Below are 24,894 nucleotides of genomic sequence, written 5' to 3' on the forward strand. Positions count from 1 at the left end.
GCCCTGTAGCATCGTGCACTTGACTATGTCGAGGTTAAAAGGAAGGATTGAGGCCACAGCTCTCCGATGTACTTAAAGTGACCTCGACTATTATTTCCCAGGTAATATTTACCTAGTTCTTCTCTTTATACTTTCTGTTCTCTAAAGACGCAGTGTAGGTAATCGTGGATAGCCTTTTGTAAGAACAAACGCAAACCATTTTTCAAAAGCAATTCAGTACAAACAATGAAGTATAGAACTTATATTTTATTTCTTGAGTTAGAAACGGTTCCTCAAAGACCATTTTGTCTAAAACATAAACAATATAACATCAGTATCTTATATTCAAAACAGCAATTTAATTTAAAACAGCAAAGCAGCACTTTCATTAGAACATTTTGCAACATCCATATTAATTTACGTAGAAACCTATCACGTCAACACCTACACGCAAAACTCTATTAAAGCGATCTAACTATGTTCCCGCTTCAATGTCGCAGGACTCGAGAGAAGCTGCGAAGGCCGTAATAATTGGGGCACCTCGTCAATATAGGGCAGGCTAGGTCACGGCCAACCCCTCTGCGCGCACTTCCCGTCCTTTTAACACCCAAGGTACGATGGGGGATAAGTAGTGATTTTCAGAACATCTATACTAATATTATAAAGCTGTAGAGTTTGTTTGTTTGATTGTTGGTTTGTCTGAACGCGCTAATCTCCGGAACCACTGGTCCGAATTGAATAATTCTTTTTGTGTTGGATAGTGCATTTATCGAGGAAGGCTATAGGCTATAAAACATTACGCTATGACCAATAGGAGCCGAGCAGAGCGGGTGAAACCGCGCGGAAGTAGCTAGTTTGTTATAATCCTAATAGATAGCTCACGTCAGTATAAAATTGGCGAAGTTAATACAAATAGCACACGCGGTTTGAATAAATAAAAGTAAAAACTTTCTGCTATTAAGTTGTCTTAGCTTTCTTTGAATAAATAATATGAAGGGACACAAATTGATGACACAATATTGATATCGTTTTGTGATTCATTTTTAAGTGAACACAATTTGTATTTATATGAAAAATCGATTGGTTGTGCCTGAAAATAACCGAAGTGCTTCTGTACTTGTGTAGCATGGTGATTTGTGTCTGTCGGTGTGAACACGGGTATGACAAGTCGACAAGTGGGCGTAGCCAGGTTTCTTCGGAGACCTATGAAGTCATCCTGACTGCTCGTGGTCCATTACTACAAGGATTACTACGTAGTACGCACATAAATGAGCGGAAGATAAATATTTGCTCTGAGGTAACGGTACATGTGCGAGATTATCGTAAATCGCGTTTATCGCTCGGTTTGCTTCTTACAAATTGTATTAAATGAGGTCGTGCATTCAGTCCATAGCAGCAGACGATGGAATAAATGTTTTTATTCGAACATTAAATAAAGGGTCTTAAGTCCCGTGTGATTAGGTTTAGGCAAGCGTACGCTAACGTTGATCGGATCATTGCTTTCCATTAGGCGGTATGAGATATCGACAAACGATGTAGCTTTTTGAGAACATAAAATAAAATAATCCAGCAACTTGTTTTATAATTTACCGCTCGATTAGGTATTCAGTGAAAACAGGATCGTTGTAATTCTGTAGTATAATATAACAAAACATTACGCTCATTTTATCCACAGGGTTTAGGTATAAAGTCACACGTTTAAGGTAAACTTAGTTATCACCAATAAACCTGTATTGACAGAATTTTAACCGGGAACCCAGGACATAAATATTAATAAACCACCAACGCAGTCTAACATAACATAAACGACAATCATAAACTGAATTTATCTACATTGTATTAAATTTTCAGATGACCTTGCTTTTTATTTGGAAAAACTGCACGGTAAGGAGTCCGGGGATAGTTTATTGCCGCGTTTTGTGGTCCGGTAACAGTCATAAAAGGCGCATAAAACCAAAGACGAGCTATTTATTCGTAGAACAAGAAAGATATATAAAATCAAGAGACATAGTTGTAGACAAACTAAATAAGTTAAGATGGAACAAGCTCCTACACTAAGATTTATACGAATGGAGAATTTATTGCCGACGACACTGGACTACATGAATGTTCCAAGAAAATGCAGACGCTTTGAACGCTTAGGATTTCTTGGCTTTACGTGTATCACTAAGAGAGTAATGCAGTTGGGCTTCCAAACGAATAATAATAAAGAGTTATTGCCTCTCCAGTTTTGTGACTATCAACGCAACTGGATTTGTACTAGACTGGTACTACTTTAAATAAGTTACAGAATAGTTATTGAACTTTTTAACTCGGATTTTTTGGCAACATGAAATCGCCACGAAAGTTTTCATGAGTACGAACCACAATATTAAGAAAATGAAGTTAAACGTAGTCGTGGTCTTACATCACTATTTTCTTATGGAATTGGAGGTAAACGGGCAGACGCGTCATCAGGGGCCTTAGTCTGCTATTACAATTGTGTCAGAATGGTCGATCACTGAGCAATGCAAGAGGGACGGAGCTATGTAGGTTGTATAGCTCCATCCCTCTTGCACTGCTCAATGATCGACCATTGTGACACAATTGTAATAGCAGACTAAGGCCCCTGATGGTAAGCGATCAGCGCCGCCCATGGACACCCGCATAACGAGAGGAGTGACAGGTGCGCTGCCGGTCTTTTTAAAATAATACGCTATTTTCTTGAAGGTATGAACTTTCAAGTATAAGTAAGAAATATCCATTATACACAAGACAGGTATAACTATTACAGTAACAGAACAAAACTAAATATAGAAATAATATTATTCTCTCTTTGACACGAGTCTCTCAAAGGTCTTTCAATACTAATAATAATACGGGCTTTACTTTATACATTTCTATTTATAGAGAATCTATCTGATGTGTATTTTAACTTTGCTCATATATAATTTCTGTAGGAGATATAGTTTCAGAGTGGGCGTGATTGGGATTGGGCATTACCATCTTTATTATGCCATCAATCATTTTGTATTTGCTTGCTTTGCTTACTTAAGTATGGCTTTCTTGAAGGTCTACTGGTCGAATACTGAGTAGAAGAATAGTTGAGAGTTTATTACCGAAAGACATTATAACTTTTCGCATTTAGGATCCAAAAACCCTTTCTATTTTAAGAATACATGTTATTCCTGTACATTTTTAATCAAAATTCTTACTAAATGAAACCTTCGGCGATCATATATTTCGGCCTAAAAAGGTAGCTTTCTTCAATATCCATACACAAGATCGAATCTTATCTCACAAAGGCTAGTCTACCGTATAAGACTGACCTTCGCAAAACCAGGTCGATACGGCTCTGCATCCAATTTTCTACCACTACTTTTTAATAAGCCACAACTAACGTTTCCAAGAATGATTTTGATGAATATTTAAAAAGTACCTCGTTTACGTGATAGAAGATAAATTATAAAAAGTTTAAGAGTATTCAGGGGATGAGAAAACTCTTTATCCTGTAAAGAGATAGATATCGCGCAGCGTCCGCACATTGGAAGCGCGCCCTGTGTCATCAGTTTGCGTAATTCCGAACAAAAGTGAAAAAGGTGATCCGTAGATAAAAAAATCTTCTTCGTAATTATTTGACTGAAATAAAAGTGCTACTTCTTTCGTCAAGTTGTTCAGAAGTGTCACGGACGAGCAGGAGTTTTCGGGATTTTGATATTTCGAAATTATTATTGTTTATGTTTGACAGTTGGTTCTTATTATATTCACATTATTAACTAGTGAAAAATAAGTACTGTATTAAAGGGGCTTTCCCTAAGGGCAATAACAATAATTTAGTTAGTAAAGTTAGACCAAAACCTTTATTGCGAATACTATCTAGTATTTTTTCATGAATTCATAACTCAGTGGTACGTGCTTTAAGTCCAGACGATATCCCCAGAGGTCGAGGTGCCCTCAGTTTATTTTTCATCAGGCTACAAGCGACTAAATAAATAACAGACCTGCCTCTCAGAGTAATGTTCGCAAACTGTTTAACATTTCATTCATTAACAGGAAACATTACGATGAGGAGAGGAAACTAAGCAACGTTTGAGCCTTGTATTATCTAAATATTATAGTAAAAACAAAGGGGATGGTATGGTTATAAAGTTTAATAAACTTGGTGCGCATCCAAGTGGTTAATTGAAAAATATTTCAGCAGAATCGAAGCTACAAATATGTCGCGAGGTGAATGCTGACTCCAGTCCAAATTGAATTTTAAAAAGCCGGTCAAGTGCGAACCCTGGTTGCGTGATAAATGTTCTCTGCATTGGCGTATTGGTATTGTTATACAAAGGCTAGTAGAAAAGTTTTGTTTTAAAACTCACGCGAGTGTGCCCACTGGTCTGGTCATTTCCTATGTTTTCCAACGACAATTTTTGTAGGGTTGAACATCACTTTCGAACCTTTCAATTTCTATCTGGCTTTTTAAATTATGTATGCCAATTTCTACCAAGTCATATAAGATGTTTATTTGCTACTACACCAAGTTATCACACACTAGTGGTCGCCTAGTGGTTGAAATTCAACCATATACGATTTAATTTACAATACCACTTAACATACGTTCAAGGATAATTTTTATTTAACTCAAACTCAAACAAACTCTTTTATAAAACTCTATTCATATGAGACGTCAATATCATCGCAATGTCTATCGATTTTGACGTTTTGTCAAATACGATCAGATACTATGCATGTGTGTGTAATGTTTTATTTATTAATTTAATGTACTTTATAAGCATTATTTTTGAAAAATATTAGCGTCCTGCACTTCTCCTACACATAAACTATAAGTGTACCAAATTTTATGCTCCTACGTCCGCGCAATTTTCGTAAAAAGCGGTCCAAAGTTTTTGCATCACGTATTAATATATAGATATTATATCAAATACAATATCGAATAAAGTCAACAACATAAAAGGTTTGTAAATAAAACAAAAGTAAGTATAACTAGCTAACAACGTTAAAACTTTAAGGAGAAAGAAAATTATGTATAAAAAGAAATACAGAGCACTTATAAGCATTGAATTACCTTTATAATCTGTGAAACCTGACAAAAGTTTATTTTTCTTATGATACCCTCCGTCCACAATGGTATAATCCCTAAAGATTTCTTTAAAAAAAGTTTTTAATCTCGCGAGATATTTTCCTTGAGACTGTTCTTTTATAAATGAACGTTTAATAAAAACTCTCCTCACCTGATTGGCTTTGTTGATTTGTTTTTTTAGACCGGCGAAAGCCATGGCTGTGGTGTTGCGCCTATCTTTGGTTTAAGTTATCTGAAAATAGAGAAAAGAATATTAATTATCTAGTATTCAAATGCTTAACTAAAATTCAACTTTTAGGTTAAATATTTTTTTATTCTACATACGTTTGTTATAATAACTTTCAGGGCAAGTTTCATGTCAATTTATTTTTTTCATGGTATAAGCTGGTAAACTAACACGCGGGTCACCTGATGGTAAGCAGGATACCCAAAACAGCAGAGGCGTTACAAGTGCATTGCCGACCTTTTGAGGGTTAGGAATTTAAAGGTTGTTGGGGAATCGTAGGTCGGAAAGATTGGGAAGGTGGTAATTGGGCCTGCGGCCTCCTTAGTAGCTCGTTTAAATAGCAGTACGTAGTAAGGCCACTACCTTATCCACCGTACCGTAACCACTGATACAATTATTGATATTCTGGTAAATTATAAAGCCGTATTATCTAGAACTTTAACCTTTGAAAGCAATCGATTGGAGTTCAACTAAATAATAACCCAATAGGTACTCGTGCTAAGTGTTTCAACAATAACTAGATAGTTATTTCAAGTATCTACCAGACTACGTCATTTAATAACCAAGCCATTAGAAACTGGAGTACGGACGGACATAGCAGTTAAAATATAAGTTTAAAGTCCGAACATTTGGGACGCAAACTGGCCGTTACGAAATAATTATTCTGTACGTGTACCAGACACGGGAGTAAAAAGCACTCACAGTTACAAAACAGTTTTAACACCGAAACTTTTATCATCGGGCGCAAGACTCTGTTCTAGAGCAGGCTGCCTAGCGGAGAGTAGGGTAGCCGAGTTTGTTATTGGCACGGTGCCACATTAACGGATCGATACGGTCGCGAGAACTGTAAGTAACATTATGTAATCGTCGACTTGTTCAACAATAACCCTATTACGGTAGTGTGTACAGCTTAATGTGCACTATGACCGCGTCCGGCTACCGGCCGCGCTCACCCTATTAATGGCTAGTTGATAATCTATTAACGTTGCCCTTGTAATACGATGTCGGCTGGGGAAAAATCTCGACGGATTTATCTTACACAATTTATTTTAATGAACGAACTTAAGCTATTTTAACCTAAGTTAATTAAAGACTAAAATGTTTAAGATTAGTTGAATTCCGTTTGTAGGGTCCAGTAGACCTTATTATGACGTACCTACGTTCTTGTGATTCATGCCATCACTAAGAGAGAGCAAATAGAATAATATATTACTTTCATCTCCGACATAACTTGGGTCTTTACACAAGTAAGTAGGTAGTTAATAACCCATTGTTACGTGTTGTTAGAAAGGGCAATGAACACGGTTGCGGGTTAAGGGTCTATAAACTTCCATGCCGTGTTATAATTATTCATCAGTTCAGTTCAATACTAACTATACATTTTTAAGTATCAAACAACCTGTTGTCGGACGGAAAATCGATTGCGATAGCTGAAAATAGCAATACGTAAATAGGTTTCATTTCAATTATTTAATGCTACGACGGCCATTCTGAATACCGAATAATTTTGATTTACCATTTAACGGTTAAAATAAATTTTTATTTATCATCACATTATCAAAAGTTTTAGTAATATTTTGCACGTTCGTTGTATTTGAATAATAAAACGTTCACTGTTTGAATAAATAATACCTAGGGAACGTCCGAATTAAAAATTCAGTCCATGTACCTGGTCTGTTAATTACTAATTCACAAAGCGAAAATAATAAAAGCGTATAACGAAAATAACAATATTAGCTAGTGAAATGTTTATTTATAGTGAGGGAAATGTTCGCAGCAGATAACAATGGACCATAAAGAAGCGTTTACAGTGTTTGCTTAGCTTTATTCTCGTAGCGCAGCGTAGCGCTTTGTAGATGGGATCTACGCCGTAGCGCTACACGCTAATGTAATTGAAATATTAAGCTCATTACGTAAAATCGCATCAGTATTTATTGGTGAATTTGCCTACTATTTCTAGCTTATACAGTATATTAAAATCTATCAGGGCTGCAGTACTAGTTAATCTATTTAATCGTATCAAAGGCACTCATTTGTATGCAAAATATCGGGCGGGTTGATCCAGTACGCATTATTTGGAACATGTAACGTATACAAGCTTATCTAGGATCAAAGATTTTGTTCAAAACATAGACGTCAAGTTCAGTAACACGTATAACGAAGACCAAAAACTATTTAATACGACGAAGATAACTAAGTTAGCCAACCACTTGCTGAGATAAAGGGTGCTCCAAGTAAAATGAAGTGTAATGCAACCGACGTCAGTTCACATACAATATTCTGCTGAACAAATATCTTCTACCGCAGACTCCACGATAAGTCTAATAGGACCTTAAAGTTTCATTACGTGGAAGATTGCAATTTTATTTTACGGTTCGTGAAGAACGGTTTATAATGAGAGGTCCCCATACTCATGAATATATAACATGAAGTGGAAATTAGTAATATTAGACCGCGATACGTGGGCGGTCTCCCGCGTCACTCATTACGGTGATATTAAAATTTGTACGCTTGTGAACGCTTCTCAATATTTTACATGACCTTTTGGGTCTCAAAGTAATTTCATTACCTACTTATTTTTCATTGTGGTTGAATTTTTATTCTCAATTATATTGTCGGCACGTTTTATCTACAAAATGAAGTATGTACTAAATCGGCTTTGAGTAAAATATTATATCTAAGGGAGAGAACTGTTTCGTAACAACACGACTCAACATTAATTACACCTCTTTACGTTTCAGTAAAGGTTCTATTTTAAGCGAGGCTCAGGAGAATTAGTCGTCAAACTTTGAGTAGACCTGAACAAGCTAGAATGTTGAGCGAAATCTCACTTTGATGTTTTTTTACACAAAACCCAAAAGCGAAGTGTCTCGTGACAACAAAAAACAAAAGAATAAATCTAAAAATAGCGGCACGGTGCCTATTTTCTGTACATTCATGAATAAACGTTGAAGATAATAAATACAACATGTTTCAGCCCTATCTAATATCATATTTCTGTTTTATTCCGTCGACTTTATTTTACAGAGTATGTTATGTGTGGGCGAATTAGACAAGGGATGTTAAAATAAACACATTAAAGATCAGAAACCTGATATGTTATACCTAAGCCTATATATTATTTACGAGACAAAATATACCAGGAAGAAAAGCCTTAAGTCCCCGAATTGCAATTAGTTTAAATTATGTATTTTATAATGTTAATAAGTCACAATAGCAGACCCTTATTCGCGTCGTGACCTCATTACTTAGATCCTAAATTATAATTACGAAGGTGCTAATGGAGTTATTCCATTTACGCAGACGTTATGATCCTTGAGCACTCAGTTCACGCGTACAAACCGTGACTGAAAACATTCAGTGAAGCCAGTTCAATTCAATGGATTTATTAGTGGAACACAATTTTATATACTGACTAAATTGCCAATTACACATTGCCAATGAGCGCACGGCTGCGGCTTCACACAAATGGACATTTCGCCCCGCTAACCGCTCACAGAACATCAAAGATAATTTCCATTACATCAATTTGGATTCATAAGCTTCTGCTATTACTAGAACACACATTCAGCTACGTTGATTACTACATTGATTTATGGCTTATCTATTCAAAATTGTCTCTGAATAGCCATTAATCTAAGCGAGCTCAATATTAGGGTCAGAGTAACGGCCCTGTACGGCAGCGATAAATGAAGACCCAGCATTATGTAAATCACTCGAGTTAATTTTATACGAAACGAAGGATTTTGTTTGGAAAAATTCACAAAGGGAAGAGTGTGAACATGAACAAATGTAATTTAGGGCGAGCGGTATTTGTTTCGGTTGGAAACATCTGCTCATTGTGGTGCGTTTGGTTCCATTAAACTTTATGTACTACGTGTATCGACGTAGCCTGACATTTACGCTGCACTGAAAGCTATTTCGGTACGAACAATGACACAAATGGCCTGAATCATATAGCGTGCGTAATTAAAACGGGATTCAGGTAGCCTAATATAAAATAGGACTCAAGGTTACATAACAAACAATTAACATAATTCAACAAAAGAGATACTAATTTGAATATGATCTACAGAGAAAAAACAATCTTTTGAATAATCCAAACCTGTTTAAATATTAGGGTCGGCATAAATGATGTTAAAATATCACATGAGGCAATTTCTCACTATGAGCTCAGAGCTATATTTAAAGTAAATATTTTGAATATTATATTACATTTTCCACGAAAACCATTTTTTAGTGTATCTTCTGGGCGATTACACGAGGGTATATAAATTCATATGACAACAGTATGTCCGCGAGGCATACAATACACAATAGTGTTCCAATATAAGTTTTACGCTGTGATAGGAAACTCGCAACAATAGTTTTCGATCTTTTTTGTAAACATTTTCACAATGGCGTAGTTTATTATCATTGTGGATTAAACTTCTTTCCGATAATATACCTGTGATATAAGGAGTATACCTATATATAAAATATGTATTTCATCAAAGTCAAAAAGACTAAGAATTGCGTTATAAGAAACTTTATTGTAGTATCTAACCGGATTTTATTGGATTCTGCTACTAATTGGACGCTTTGATCTTTTTGTACTTTATCTACAGATCACCGATTCTCGTTAGCAATTCACGTACTCCATTTGTGAAGCATATTTGAAACCAATATACGGAGGTACGTCACGAAATACATTAACTTATTCATTTCAAGAACCTTTTTATAGCATAAGGTGGGTAGGAGCGACATGTTACCTACATTTGTGTACACGACTTATATAATATTCATATACGAGTTGAAGGAGAATTGTCACAGACGATTGTAAATAATTCTTAAGAAATTCTATGACGGATATTCAAAATTAAAAGATATGTGTAGGCGATTGGTCTGTTATTTGCAACACAAAACCTTTTTCATACATACATGGGTACATAATATAGCAAATTTGAGGCGTGCTCCCTCAAACCCACAGGTGTGTATTGGGAGTTGTACCGTTTAATAATTCACACTGTCTGTAGTGGTAAAGCGGCTTCAGACATCTCGCAAAACCATTTAATCGGCCGAGCAGACTGTTTTGTTACGCAAAATGTTAATTTGGTCCCAGTATGAGCACGTTGCGCTGCAAAGGTTTTATTTAACGTTACGTCCTGTTAACCAAAAGGGTTTAGAATAAATATCTGTTCGGACGGTATTAATATACATAAGCTTACATAAGCTGATAGCTCGCCAATGAAATAACCCTCAAATCAATTTCGTTGCATAACTTATACTCGAAACCTATCCATTTTTCCCGAAATAAATAGAGAGAGAAGAGGAAACCTTGCCGTCTGATTGGATACTAAAAATAGAACACGCCTTTTCGTCAACTCTTGAAGTAACAAGTACTAGTCACCCTCATTTCCAATTAATTGGTACGACAAACTGTCCTACCTGTAGTAGGTACTCTTCAGTGCGCTCCTTTCATGAAATCATAATGAATAGCAGGCATTCTCTCGTTTCCAATACGTGGTTATTACTTCCATACCGACTAGATACCTAAGTATGTTCTACTTTTTTCGGATTAAGTTATCCGAAGCCGGAGTTCTTTGTGCAGAAATTTCTCTTACGAAATAGTCCTCTTACATTACGTAAATTTGTCACTAAGCAGCGTCGCTTTGTGTAATTACTAGTACTCCGCCCACGGTTTTGCTTGGTCTACCGGGATAAAAACAGTGTTAATCCAGGTCATGGTTTATCTCTATTCCAAATTCCGTCTCAATCCGTTCAAGAATTAAAGCGTGGGTGACATTCTTTCATTATTCTTTAATTTTGTGTTTGTTTTAGTATAACTTACAATTTATTTTTATTGCTGACTATAATATTTAAATAGCTAGAATAAGTAGATTGCATCATTCTTTACAAGTCTTAATCAGGAATAACAATTACTAGTACGTTCAGGGGCAACTGGACAGAAAAAACCAACGCTAGACAAGAAAACCTTTCTGCTCCACATCGTGCTAATTAACTCGACGACTCCAGTCTCCACGACAAGAAATAAGGATAAGAACCTATAACTAGATCACCCTCTTTCTTCTCCACTTTTCAATCTAGATGGGAAAGGCAGTAACCAAGTTCTTCATCTATAAAAACTCAATATTAACTCCTTCCGTCGCATTTTACGACGTCGCATGACGATAAGGCTCGGATACATTTTATATTACCCCCCCCCCCTCCTTAGTCACAAAGCTCTAAAGTTATAATTATATTGAATCGATTGGATCCCCACTTACCGACCGAGGTTAATCAGTGACACAATCTATGGGCTTCCTTTGATCTAGAAGATTATTTGTTATCTATAATTAGCTCATTTTTCATTCTCTCTAGGCCTCGAGTTGAAAGGAGATGAGAGATGAGATAATGGACGGTTTTATATTGATGTCAGAACATTACATGTGTTGGCCGGTCGTGAACAAAGAAGTATATTCGGTTCCATTTAATAGCTAGTTAGTATTTCTATTCATTACTTAATATTAAATCAATGCTTAAAATAAGACTAGATGATATATGATAGAACCTAAATTAATGTATAATAGTCTTGTTAATTAATTAATAAAAAATAAAGGATCTGTAAAAACACAGGTAAACTATAAAAGAAAATCATTTTCCTTTTTACAATACAGTCTAGCAAAACGAAATGTCTACTAAACACAGCAATCAAACGTTCGTTGTAATAACACGAAGGTACATTGCTCAGTTTTATGAATGGAACAGAATCTATTCAGAGAATTTCAATATCGAGGTACTCAAAGAAAAATTATATATGAGAGGCAATAAAGTGAATGAGTGAAACCATAAAATCATCTTATACTGGTTGTCCTTAATCGGCTCCATTTTATATTAACACATTCATTTCGTTACTCGTATATCCATTAGTAAAAAAAGAATGGATATTACGACATCAGTATTGTAAGTAGGTACACGCATTACTAGATATGAAATAGTATGAGTATTGCTTGTTATCTATTACGTACCTCTGTTCCCTTTTCTCAATAAGTTCCCGCGGCTTCTTTAAGATCACGTCACTGATTCACTTTGACGGTATATGAATATACTGAGTTTGTTATCGTAGTGCTACGGCGTAGCAGTCAATAGTTCACGTAGCTTGGACGCGACTGAAGCGCTCGTAGCGCTACAGAGCCGTAGGGGTGCGCGCGCAGCCTCGCCCCTCACATGTAAACCCGATATCAATCCGCTTCCAAACAATTTCGAAACGATTTGCGAATATTCGATTTAAAGTCGTATCTTTAATGTATCGACATCTGAAGTCTTACCGTATCTCATAATTACGCAGAATCAACGAACACTCTGTTAAGCCACAGTATAATTAATTATATTTTCGCCAAAATTCTGTTGTTGAATGGTAATTATCATTTTGTCGCAATGGTTACGTAGAATCTTCACATTGATATGTTACAGTAAATTCTTTCATTTATTAATGAACTTCCCTATTCACGCACCTATTTGAAACTTAAACTGTACAAAGAAAAACATACAAAAGCAAATATTCAAATAATACAATTGTGTAAGCGTTTCCAATTAAAAATAAATGACCTTAGGTCTAATATTTAAAGTTTCAGTTACCCAAGAAATAGTTATATAAACCGAAAGGTTAACTATATCCCAAAATAGGAGCAGGAGCCAAAGATGACGAAAGTTCACAAGTAAAGTTATTCAGCATAGGTAAGCAAAGGAAAAAACGAATATCAAATAAAGGTATGATTAAGAATATTCAAGTATATAGGACATATAAGATACTTAAAATTCGTCTGGAGCTCTAACAAGATTGCTAGAGAGACGCAAATAAATCGAAAATTCCTTATATAAGACTTTTTGCGTCTATGAATTATGGAACAATTTCCACAAGGCACCTGTATTCATATCTACTCTATGTATCACATGGCCAGGTATTTGACGCAGAACATAAAAAGAAGGACACATCGAGTGCATTTCGTTTTATTAGTATGTGGCGAACTTTGCAATGGACGCAGAATACCGCATCGCCAACTTTGTCCTCCACTAAATAGATTCATTTTCTCGCCCGACGCCAGAACCACTTAATTTAGAACTTTAATGCATAAAACAAGCCATTATAGACCATATCTAACTGGACATAGAAGCCTAGTCTGCGCTAAAAATATCGATATGTAATTTATCAATGTCGCAGAGATTTGGCTTGAGAAGGGAAAACTTAATCCTTTTGACTTCATAGCCGCGCCAAAATCCCTGACGACGTCAAAGGTATTAACTGTTTTTTCTTTCGTATGTTTTATTTATAATATCTGTCTCCTTCATAATTCAACTGCCCTTTTTTAAGGGGGAAAAACATCCAATGACCACTCCTGCTTTGGACGAGGCGAAAGGGAGTGTCATACTTTTACTGACAAAAACCACCCCGTTGTTACTCTTGCTTTTCGAGCCGTAGCCAATTCAATTGCCTTGAGGATCTCATCTGTATCTTCACGAGAACATTTGTAAAAACATAGACTGTACACAGGCACTTACATAAGTATAAAATTGGAAGTCACGAACACTGCAAAACAAGGGTTTCGCAATACTCATAAACGGTTTTATCAATTTCGAACGGCCAGCAAATTGTACGGCAAAAGGTACTCTTTTAGCTTTTAAATGTCAGTGATATTGGAATAATATTGAGGGAACTGAGTCTGTGCGATATTTTATTTATTGTATTGCCGATTTTATTTACGGTTTTTAATGTGGACTTTTATATAGAACACGACAGATATGTAGTGGGTGTTTTTATGATACTGATGGACTGGTATTCAGTGTTCTGTAAAAATAGTGGAAGTATGTAATGTTAAAAACAGTAAATTCATGTCAAAGTGAGTACAAGATTAACCCAAACATCTGGGTAGAAGATGAATGTGGAATCAGGCTTTCAGCGGGCACTTAAAATGCTTTGCGCCACTAAGGACCAGAAAATAATGAGGGTATGCGGTTTATTACGGCATAAACTCTAGACCCGCAGTGACGTTGTCAGTAATTGCAATCATTTCCCCAACTATAATTAAACTGATTGTTTTATAAATAGTTACCTATTTGGTTGGTAAACAAACAACAATACCTACGTCTTCCACGAAGTAAAAGGTTAGAGGTATCAGTAACCATCATTTATTTGCTAATGTTATTACTTCTGAAATAATATCGCAACCTCATATTCCCACACTGAGCTTAAAATAGCTAATTATACCAGCAGTGACTGTCATACTGTAATATAACATGTAGGTGTGCTATTCCACGGAAAACGTTCCATTCCAATAATTGCCTCGAACGCCTCGCTTCAACTATTTACAGCACACAGTAAAGATTTTCAGGAACTTTAAAACAAAAAGGGTTTTGTTCTAGATATTCTAAAGATACCAATTCTGAGAAAACTCTTCATAGTCACACTCATAAAAGGGTACTTAAAATATTGGTACCAAATTTCCGCCGTAAAACAACTTTATTTTAAAAGCCAGAAGAGAAAACCAATAAAACTCGAAACTGTCAAACCGAAAAAGTGGCAAAGAATTTATTGCTTAATATTTGCACCGAAACTGGACGAGAGAGGGAGTTCTTTAGACCGTCGCCCGTTAATTCCACAGACATTTGGAAGGATTTCCTCGAAAAAGGACACTTTTTCGTAAATATGTTTAAAAGGAGAGGATAAACACCGTCATATTTATGTACTTCGTACATCACTACATAGTACAAAACAAAGTCGCTTTCTCTGTCCCTACGTCTCTTTGTATGCTTAAATCTTTAATACTACGCAACGGATTTTGATGCGTTTTTTTTTTTAATATATAGAGTGATTCAAGAGATAGTTTTATATGTATAATGCATGCATAATATATCATCATTGTACCCATACGAAGCTGGGGCGGGTCGCTAGTTTCTAATACATATATTTTGTGGATAAACCCATTAGTTTTAGTTTTATTTAGAACATAATATTTCATGACTTCAATTTTAATCACTAAATTGTCACGTCAAGTTGATTTGCCTGCTAGCTAAATATCTATTCATAGCCGGCTTGCAAAGGGAATCATGGATAATAAGGATTCATCATCATCATTCAGCTATACACAGCAGGGTAATGGGTAACTACTTCCATAAAAACCTTATCTCTAATTACCATAACCGATAGCGTACCTAATAAAACAATTTTAGTAGAATAGGTAATACTACTAATACTTGATGCATATGTACGTACAACTGCTCACACGTAATAGAGTTTAGTACGGATATAGGCTAGACTGGTGGCACTAAACTAATAGTACCTAGCACACCGGCACACGTTGCACGGCGATGATAGCGCATAAACCCGCCACTACATAAACATAATACTCAACAACATGTGGTTATGACTTCTTGAGTGGTTTCTTCAAGATAAATCGTTTCGGACTTTCACGAACACTTCTGGCATACTTGCAGAAAGGGGGAAGGAAAGAGAATTTTCTATTTATTATAACTTTCTATTTATATTTCTATTTATTATTAATTATTATGTTATCGGCTTACTCATGTAACTGTTTGAAAAGGAACTCGACTAGTTTCAAGCCATGCTAGAGGCTCATATTCATGAGCAGCATTCCGCAACAAATGACGCGGCGATTGTCGCATGTCTTGAAACTAGTTGATTTTCTGTAATTAATTTCTATTAGGGAATATTCAAGGTGTTTTTGTTACTAAAAAATATCATTTTACAATGTTAAACCACGCAATTTACACGTAGGTATATTTTTAGCTCAACTTTTTAACGTTAAACATCTACCTACGTACTCTTAAAAAGGTTCACAGACAATATAACAGATTCCCTTTATTGTGTCTACAGGAAGAAGGCCTTTGTTAAAAAGGTAAGTCTCCTTTCATTTTTGAACGAATAATATTGTATACGTGTAAGCCCTACGCTGGAGGCACGATGTAGCCGATGTAGGTGGGTGTCAGTACATAGGTAAGTACAGTTCGCCGCAATAATAAATCCCTCTGCCATACTCGGTAAATGTGGGACGTCCATAAGAAAAATTTCTAAGAACTGCTCGAGTTTTTATTCCTCGATGTCCTCTCTTAATCTACTTAAAAGTATATGTACGTCGTTCCTGTAAATACTTATTATATTTAGAAGGAAACTTTGGTAGAGAAGATTAGATTTCAATTAACAATTCAATTTACTAAATTACTATTTCTACGAAGATCAAAGTATATCATTTGTTAAAGTTCAAAATAGAGCTTTCATAAACATGAATGAAGTAAAACAAACAATAAACAGTATTGTCTAAATTAATCTTGATTGTTTTATCAGCTCCGAATATCGGGTTAACATTGCTCATAAATATACAAGAGTTCTGATAAGTACGTTTCTGCGAAGGCTGAGTGTGGGTAGTTGGTACTAATTGGTCTATTTGTGTATCTTCTGGGAGCACCTTCGATAAACTACGTGGACTGAACACGTAGATAAATACTAATTAACAGGTTCCCTTGCAAAATCACGTGGGAATAAAGCTATTATATTGAGTACCCGTAATATCTCCAATATGTAGGTAGAAGTAAATTATCTGAAGTCTTGCAGATTAATTCTATTCTAAAAATATGTTGGTCCTTTGAGTCGCAAGTCCCAACACCGTTATTCTACATTGATATTATCACATGAATATCATTTGCAAGATGCACCACGAGATAGAGATAACATTTGTGCATTTATTAATATTACTTGTCGTCTTTATGAACTTGGTTACTCCAGATGCAGTCAAGCAAACACCTGTCATTGCAAAAAATTCCAACGTCTTGCTATAATTAAAAAAACAACAGATTCTTCTGTTTTATATGAAAATACCCAAGTAATAACTTGTACAGCCTCAACGACTTTTAACTTGACGAGTTGATGTATGAATATTTTGCCAAATTAACCTTTATAAATGTTAAGAAAACGTGCTAACGTTATTCCGACCGAGACATTTCAGTAAGAAAGTTTAATAATTATTCATTGTATAACAAACGATATTTATACTCGACGAATAGGAAAACATTTTCCTTATAATTATAAGTAAGTGTAGCATCAAATATTAGTTGTTTTATGTGGGCATGGAAACAAACTTGTGATAACAACTGCTTTCCAACGTCCCCCACGCAGCTTTAACGTGGTCGGATGGATCGCCCTTTGCTTGTTTTATTTTCGTATCACAAGACTATTAATAGAGGGTAACATTATAATCGCAAAAATACCCACAATTTCACTCAAATCACTGTCCTTGTTACTCGTATTTATAACTTTTTCCGAGAATTTTTGTTTGGGAGGATTAAATCTTATTGTGACTGTGACACTTCTAAATAGAATTTGTATATAAAACAGGGAAATAAATACGGAATTGTGTTATTGTTTTCAAAGATAAAAGTACAGGTGTTTAGAAAACGGTGCTTATTTTAAGGTTGTTGTAATGTAAAAGATTGTTTGACCAAGTTTTATTGTTATGTCTGCTATTTTGGAAAACTTCGTACCGCCTACGAATTGGACATAAACAATCTTTATATATATAATTCTTCTGTACGTGTGTATGTCACTGAACTCCTCTTAAACGACTAGACGGATTTTGATGAAACTTTTTGTGTATGTTCAAGAGGATCTGAGAATGGTTTAGATTCACAATTTTGTCCGCTGGACAATGATTTTTTGATTATTATTTAATTTATCAGTAGTTGTTGATTTTGGAATGTTTTACATTGAATCCGACAGACGGCGCTACCATCGCAGTGTCAAATATGAATGACGTTAGATATTGTCATAACATTTGAATAACAATTTTCATCAAAAAGGTCCAGAATGTTTTAGCTTATTAAAAAAAGTTTAAAATTTCAAATTAAAGACGTGTAGACAGGACAACGTCTGTCGGGTCCGCTAGTGTATGTATAAAATACCTTGCTTAATAAATAATTTCATTTAATTTTGTCATGTCATTGTAGTTTAAAATGGAAATGACTATTAGGGGCCCCAGTGGCTCGGTGGCCCTGTCTAGCTGTTCTAGCTTTGGCATGGTTGGCCCTGTTTTGGTACTTATAAATTGATAAGAGATCTTTTATCATCAAGATTATCATTTTGAGTGAATCATCATTAGAATATGATAAAATTAATTAAAACAGATATTTCATTTATACATTTCAGAACAAAAAAGTAAGTTAACAGAAATCCATGTTCAGGAGCTTTAAGGACCAAATAGAATATTGAATTATTGGTATAAAGACCAGTAAACCTGCACATTGCTGATAAGATAATCCAGCATGCAACCTGGAGGCTTCATTCGTGTCCATTGAAATGTCCTAACTCTCTATGTCATAACAAAAGGTTGATCTCGAATAATCTCGAATGAGAACAATATTGATTTACATACATACATACATAACCTCACGCCTGTCTCCCATGGGGGTAGGCAGAGACAATGGAACGCCAATTGCCACGGTTCTTACACACTTCTTTCGCTTCATCAACAGTCATCAGTCTTTTCATGCATGCTCGTCGGTTAAAGGTACTTTTAATTTGGCCCTTTTTTAATATATCGCCAATCTGGTCGCTATATGTCCGTCTGGGGCGCCCATATTGATTTAATAATAATATTATAATATATTGTAATAATAATATAATATTGATTTGCTTTTACTTAAAGGGGAACTTAGGTAATAGATACTTACTGGGCATTTATGGTAAAATGGGTTTTTTTCTTGAAGCATCATGATGGTTCTTCAAATGACGTATTGCAGGTGTATCAATATTGCCTACGGTGATCGTTTACCGACAAATTGTGAGATTTATTGCTAACTAGCGACCCACCCCAGCTTCGCATGGGTGCAATGGTGATATATTATGTATGTATTATACATATAAACCTTCCTCTTGAATTACTCTATCTATTAAAAAAACCGCATCAAAATCCGTTGCGTAATTTTAAAGATTTAGGCATACAAAAGGAAATAGGGACAGAAAAAGCGACTTTGTTTTATACTATGTAGTGATGTAAGTAAATTATTAACCTATACCGAGAAACACACTAAAGTAAATAGGTAGACACATGCTCAATGCTACTACTTATTTTTTAAATGAAGAGCAATGTCATCCACTTTAGTAATGTTGCCAATCTTTCGGGCACTTACCCCGTTACCTTGGCGTGATACGCCGACATCTAGTGTGAATTTGTTGCTTTGTAAACGGACATTTTATATACTTTTTCTCATTGTACATGATTTGGTGTTCCATTAATTTGTAATGATGATATTGTTCCTTTCATGTTTGTATCAATAAAGACACCATTTCATTATCTAAGTAGTTTCTTCAAATAAGTTATTGCCAGTATAAATATTATTACAAGTTTTAGTAAAAACAATTCAGTACAAAATTCTGTTACATTGTTGTGACAATGTGTTTTGTCTGAAATTGATAAGCAAGCTGATTATGTTTTAATGAGCAACATGCTACACCTCTTGAAAACAATGACTTTTGAAATTATCGGTCAGTTTGTATCGATAATACAAATGAATAATAAAATAATCATTAGGAAGTTCCTTTTCGATTATCAGAAAACAAAATTAAATGAGTTAGCAAAAAATATTTGATATCAGACACTTTTTTAATGTGGTGAAACAAAAATGGCTGATTAAAAAATGTTTTAGTGTTAAAAAAGGATACAACCAAAGTTTATTAAAATTAATGGAGACCTAAGCTCGGTGTTAATTATTTTTAAGCTCCCAAAATTCACAACTTCGTCGAAATACTCCAACCAGAAAAACAATCCACAATTTAAATGTTTCAAGGGAAACGTTCACATTTGTGTCTCGTTATACAAAATGAAATGTGACAATCACGTCATGCGTCGTTTTCGCTCAGCATTTCAAATACGAGTGAAATCGTCATCATTTGGATTATTAACCTTCTGGCCCTATACATAAAGTATAATGAAGGATGACAGGCTCTCATAATATAGGATAGAAGTCACAGCTACAATATACTTTACTGAGCTTAGTTATTAAACAAATAACGTAAAGAGTGCCTATAAAGATACTCTTCTGCAATATTTATTTGCACCCAATAATTGTTTTTGGTTTTGTAGGTACTACTTTTTCTGTTATTGGAAATCTCACACCAAATGTAATTTTAACCCCGGATTACAATTGCGTGTTTCACTCCAAATTATCGTAACGTAATGATAGATACCATTATGAGCTAACCCTTGTTGTTTTTTACCCTAATAATTATTCAATTATAACCCTAATAGAAAGAGTATTTTTTCAAAATTAATTATTCAATTCATATTAACTTTTTCACTGAGTTTTTATTGGTGCGGTGCTAATTAAAACTAATTATACCACAAAGGGTTTGTTTTTGAAATAAAACAAACCAAGTAATTACTAAAACTACGATCAGACTTGCAAATCATGAAGATAAAAGCAACTATTTATAAACGTGCAACAAATTAAGTCTGTGGCTTTGCATCAGGCGGGTAAAGTCTTAATTACAAGCGGGTTCGCTCAAAGATATTAACATTTTTATCAAAGAACAGATTCTTGAGTATTTTAAAGACGCTTCATTTACCAGAATCTTGATACTAAAAACAAAGAAAATATAAAGAAAAAAATCAGGCTTTATGTTTGAGTTTTTATGCTAACAAACGTAATCGCGTGTTGTTAAGTACGTTCCCTTACAAATACAATGAATTCACGCGGCTCAAGGCTATGAAAAAGTAAACTCCATTGATGCGGTAATGTGTTTAATTTCACCGCGGTTATAAACTTTATTGCTATCATAATTTAAAATCTATTTTCGCTAACCGTTTGTGTTAACCCGTCAAGTTTACTGTTTGCCGACAGTTTAACTGTGTTGTTTTATGCGCGGAGCGTTTAACGCGGTATTGGTTAGTTTGGGTAGCTATTCCAATAGTGCGACACTTGCAACGCACATAAAAGATAACCGGGGCTCTGATAGAGGTTGTCAGGTTCCCGAATCCAATATTTGGTTTCCCCCGTTTCGAGATTCGAAAGCCGTCCTTATAAAATGTAGTCTAGTAGAAAACCGGTAAGATACCGGTTCATAGTATTGCCAGTATTTCTCACAAGTCCTAACTGTGTACATTAACACGTTATCATAAAACATAATATCTTACGTCTTATCGCGTGACCATCAATTGTGATAAAATCATGAACAATGCTTTGTAGGTACGTAAAACAAGGACTTTGATAATGTGGGCCATTGATCTACTATACTTATGCCAAATATCTTTACGTCATGCCAAATTTGTCTAACATGGTTATTAAATTCCGGGCACACGAAGCCTCGGGCTTTGAACAACAAAAATCGTCTGTCTGTCGCTGATTTTATATTACGTGGACAGACACAACTGTATTACCTACGTGTGAGACATTGTAAATAGGGCGGGTATTTGGTCCAAATAGAAACTCAAGAATGAATGCTGAGACATGTGCGAGTGATAAGACATGAAGGTATGTCCTACGCGACATACTATTCTTAGTAGTATTACTATTTGCACTTTCATGTACTATATTATAATTGTGTAACGAATGATGTGTCGTATGGTGAAGTGAATAATATATAGCTTAGCAGCAGTATAATTAGATCATTGTCATCTAGGCAGACGAGCACGTGACGCCACACGCTCAGTGAGTGACCGATCTTTTCATTCAAATGTCTGGCTGGTTGGATCGAAGCGGGTGCGCGCGCATCCTCCGCCATGGCGACGACACGAGACATTGGCTCAACTTATTCTACTTACGGAACTATTCCCCTGATATGACAATGTTTGTACCTCTTGAGTTCTAGAATATTCTGTATTATATCAGAAAGTACAGGCCTTACAGTCCTAAGTCTAAATAATAAGTCCTTGGGGCCGAAAACAATACCTTCCACAAATTGTTGGCTACGAAAAACATTGTTGGTTTTTCGGTCGCTCCAAATAGGCAACCTAATATCGTTTTTACTCAATTTCGATGTCACAGTAACAAAAGCCATTAGTAACAGTCGAGGACCTGTAACCAGGGCCTTCATTTAATTTACCAAGGATAGCTTGGAACATATTTTACGTTATAAACAAGATAGGGAAACTCGATTAAAACTTTTTCGTGAATTTGGTAAATTCCGAGACACTCCCTGGTTGTTTTATGAGTATCTTGACGACACTCATTTTTCCTCTCATTCTCTTCGTTTTATTACCTTAAATCACAAACGCAAGCTTAATTCATTTTCTTTGTTGATTTTTATTTTGTGCCCCATTTTTTATTTATCTTATGGACAGTGCCAGCCAAAACTCATTTTACGAGTACCTAGATAAAGGAACATTTCGTTTTATAGAAGACGTTACAAATAAATATAACGAGCACCAGTTGATTAGGATTACACGTAAGCCATATAATGGTAAATCGGAGTTTTAAAGAGGCCGAACGATTCAAATGTAAGTCAATGTGTCAGGGGCGCGAACATATAAAGAACCGTTCGGAAATGTGGGTCGCGAACCATCGCGGGAACTCTACCTCTCACCCCTACCCTTCGTCATCTCCATCCATTTTATAGCTATTATGAAGCCTTTAATATCCGATTAAAAGGTTCAATTACGTTCTGTTATTAGGAAAGTAAAATTACTCGAGAAATGATATTTTCTGATTTAAATCAGGGTTGGAACAAAAATTTAGTGTAATTTCAAAGATAAGTAGAAAAGTTTTGAAAAAATGCTTCGTAGCTTATTTAAGTAGCAAAGACGAGTTAGGGCAATGAACACAGGCTCTTTCCGAGAAAGCGGTACTAGTCTAGAGTGTGGGCGTGATGCCATTATCTGGTGGTTGAACGTCTCGAGGCGCCCGTCTGTCTGCCGTCATATTCCACTGCAGAGTAGCGAGGAAGAGCCAAGTAGGTCAACAACATGTAAGCAAAAATAGCAATAACATTAGGCTCTAACTATAACCGACGCGTTTAAGGAAATTAGTTTAAGTTATGGAGATATGAAAAGTTGTAGGTTATCTTTCAAAGTTGAGTGTCATTATCTTGTGGAGCCAATATGCTCACTCTACTGGAACTTTGAAAATGGAACAATAAAATGGAATTAAAGGCTGAGATAGTAGTTCATAGGCGTCACCAAACTCCATTACAACAGATTACAAAAATATCCAGTTTCTTTAGCTGTAACTAAGCTTTTAATCCGATAATTCGTAAGGCAAAAACCAGCCTTAGTAACAGAAGGGAATGATTACAAAGGTAAGTAATAGTAACGTGGGGAAGACTACTGCTACTATTTATTGAGAGCAAACAAACGTGGAAAGGTTGGGTTCGTAAAAATATCATCCCCTTTCCTTACAAACAATAGGTTTCCGCATACCCACAGCGTTTTACTGTAATTACTGGCAGCGTGTAATTGATTTACTGCTAAAGTAATAGAAACTAATACAGAGAGACCGTAGCCAGTAAGAAACTCGTCTAATGGAAAAGAGAAAGTAAAATGGCTGCCTCACTTTATATTTATAATTTCCAACAGCTTTCGAACATTATGGTTATTCGCAGCACTCACATGAACATCAAAAGTAATTAGTGTTGTTGTTAGCAAATAAGAAAACATTAGCTCCAATTAATTGTATTTCTCTCGAGATGTTTCAGTCTAGACACTAATAATGCAATAAATTATATTAATAATTTCATAAAAACATAATATTATTACCTACAAAGAACTTTATTATCTCCTATGAAATTTGCCAATTATTAGACATAGTAAAATAAACTTAATTACTAGGAACTAGGGCTTATTCTTTTGTAATTACGGAGCTAAACGTTTGTAATATGTGCCAGATTTAGTTCTGTTGTTTCTAACCCATACATGTGTATCTGATGGGCCAGTAATTATACCCGACCTCCGAGTCTCCTAAACCCGAAGTAGAGGATGGATAATAGTAAATCCCCGGGACGAGTTGTTCACAATAGGCTCTCCACCTTTAGAATCTATATTTGAACGCCTGTCAATGTCTTTGATCCGCATTTCAATCTTAGTTATTGTGATTGGATACTTAAGTATCAAGAACGTTTACTCATATAGCTTCATTTTAACATATAAGTAAACCAATTAGTATATTTTAACTCTATATTCACGCATAGATTGGTGGCGTGAAAAAGGGATAAGTTTAATACATTACAGATACCTATTTCATTTAATCAGGATATTGAGGAAATGAATGTTATAAATCCATAGGTTGCTTTCCAATTAGATTAGAGATTAACGTCATTCAAGACCTGCCCTACATTTCTATTTTACTTTTTGCAGGTCATTTTGGCAGACATCCAAATACCAAATCTGAAAGATCTGCAAACCCTCAAATTGACCCTGTTCAACGGAATTGGGATCGAGTAAACCTTCATATAAAGGGGCCGTAAGAAAATATCGTACGCGCTGCTGCGAAAATCAGTACCCAGTAGACTGGCCCAATTTGTCACGGAAACGAAAACCATTAGAGTGCTTAGAAATAGATGTCGTGTAAGAAGGGTATCATGGGATCTTTTACACGAGATGAATACCTACTTAGTGGAAAAATACGGAGGGTTTATGTACTTTGA

The 24,894-nt window shown here is 35.4% G+C and overlaps 1 protein-coding gene across 6 annotated transcripts in view; it reads right to left on the reverse strand.

Annotated features, from left to right (window-relative positions):
• LOC118274280 (endophilin-A) overlaps positions 1–24,894 on the reverse strand; it is a 47,224-nt gene that overhangs the window by 12,298 nt on the left and 10,032 nt on the right. For 5 of the 6 annotated variants that reach the window (XM_035591736.2, XM_050707410.1, XM_050707407.1 and 2 more), the window contains exon 2: positions 5,199–5,279. In XM_035591736.2, the coding sequence (XP_035447629.1) occupies positions 5,199–5,243 (45 nt within the window). In that variant the 5' untranslated portion in view covers positions 5,244–5,279. Of the gene's footprint in view, positions 1–5,198; positions 5,280–12,280; positions 12,449–24,894 lie in introns of those variants that run through there. The other variant, XM_050707387.1, reaches the window with a different exon arrangement.

Source organism: Spodoptera frugiperda, chromosome 3, assembly GCF_023101765.2.
Source record: "Spodoptera frugiperda isolate SF20-4 chromosome 3, AGI-APGP_CSIRO_Sfru_2.0, whole genome shotgun sequence".
NCBI classification, from domain to species: Eukaryota; Metazoa; Arthropoda; class Insecta; order Lepidoptera; family Noctuidae; genus Spodoptera; species Spodoptera frugiperda.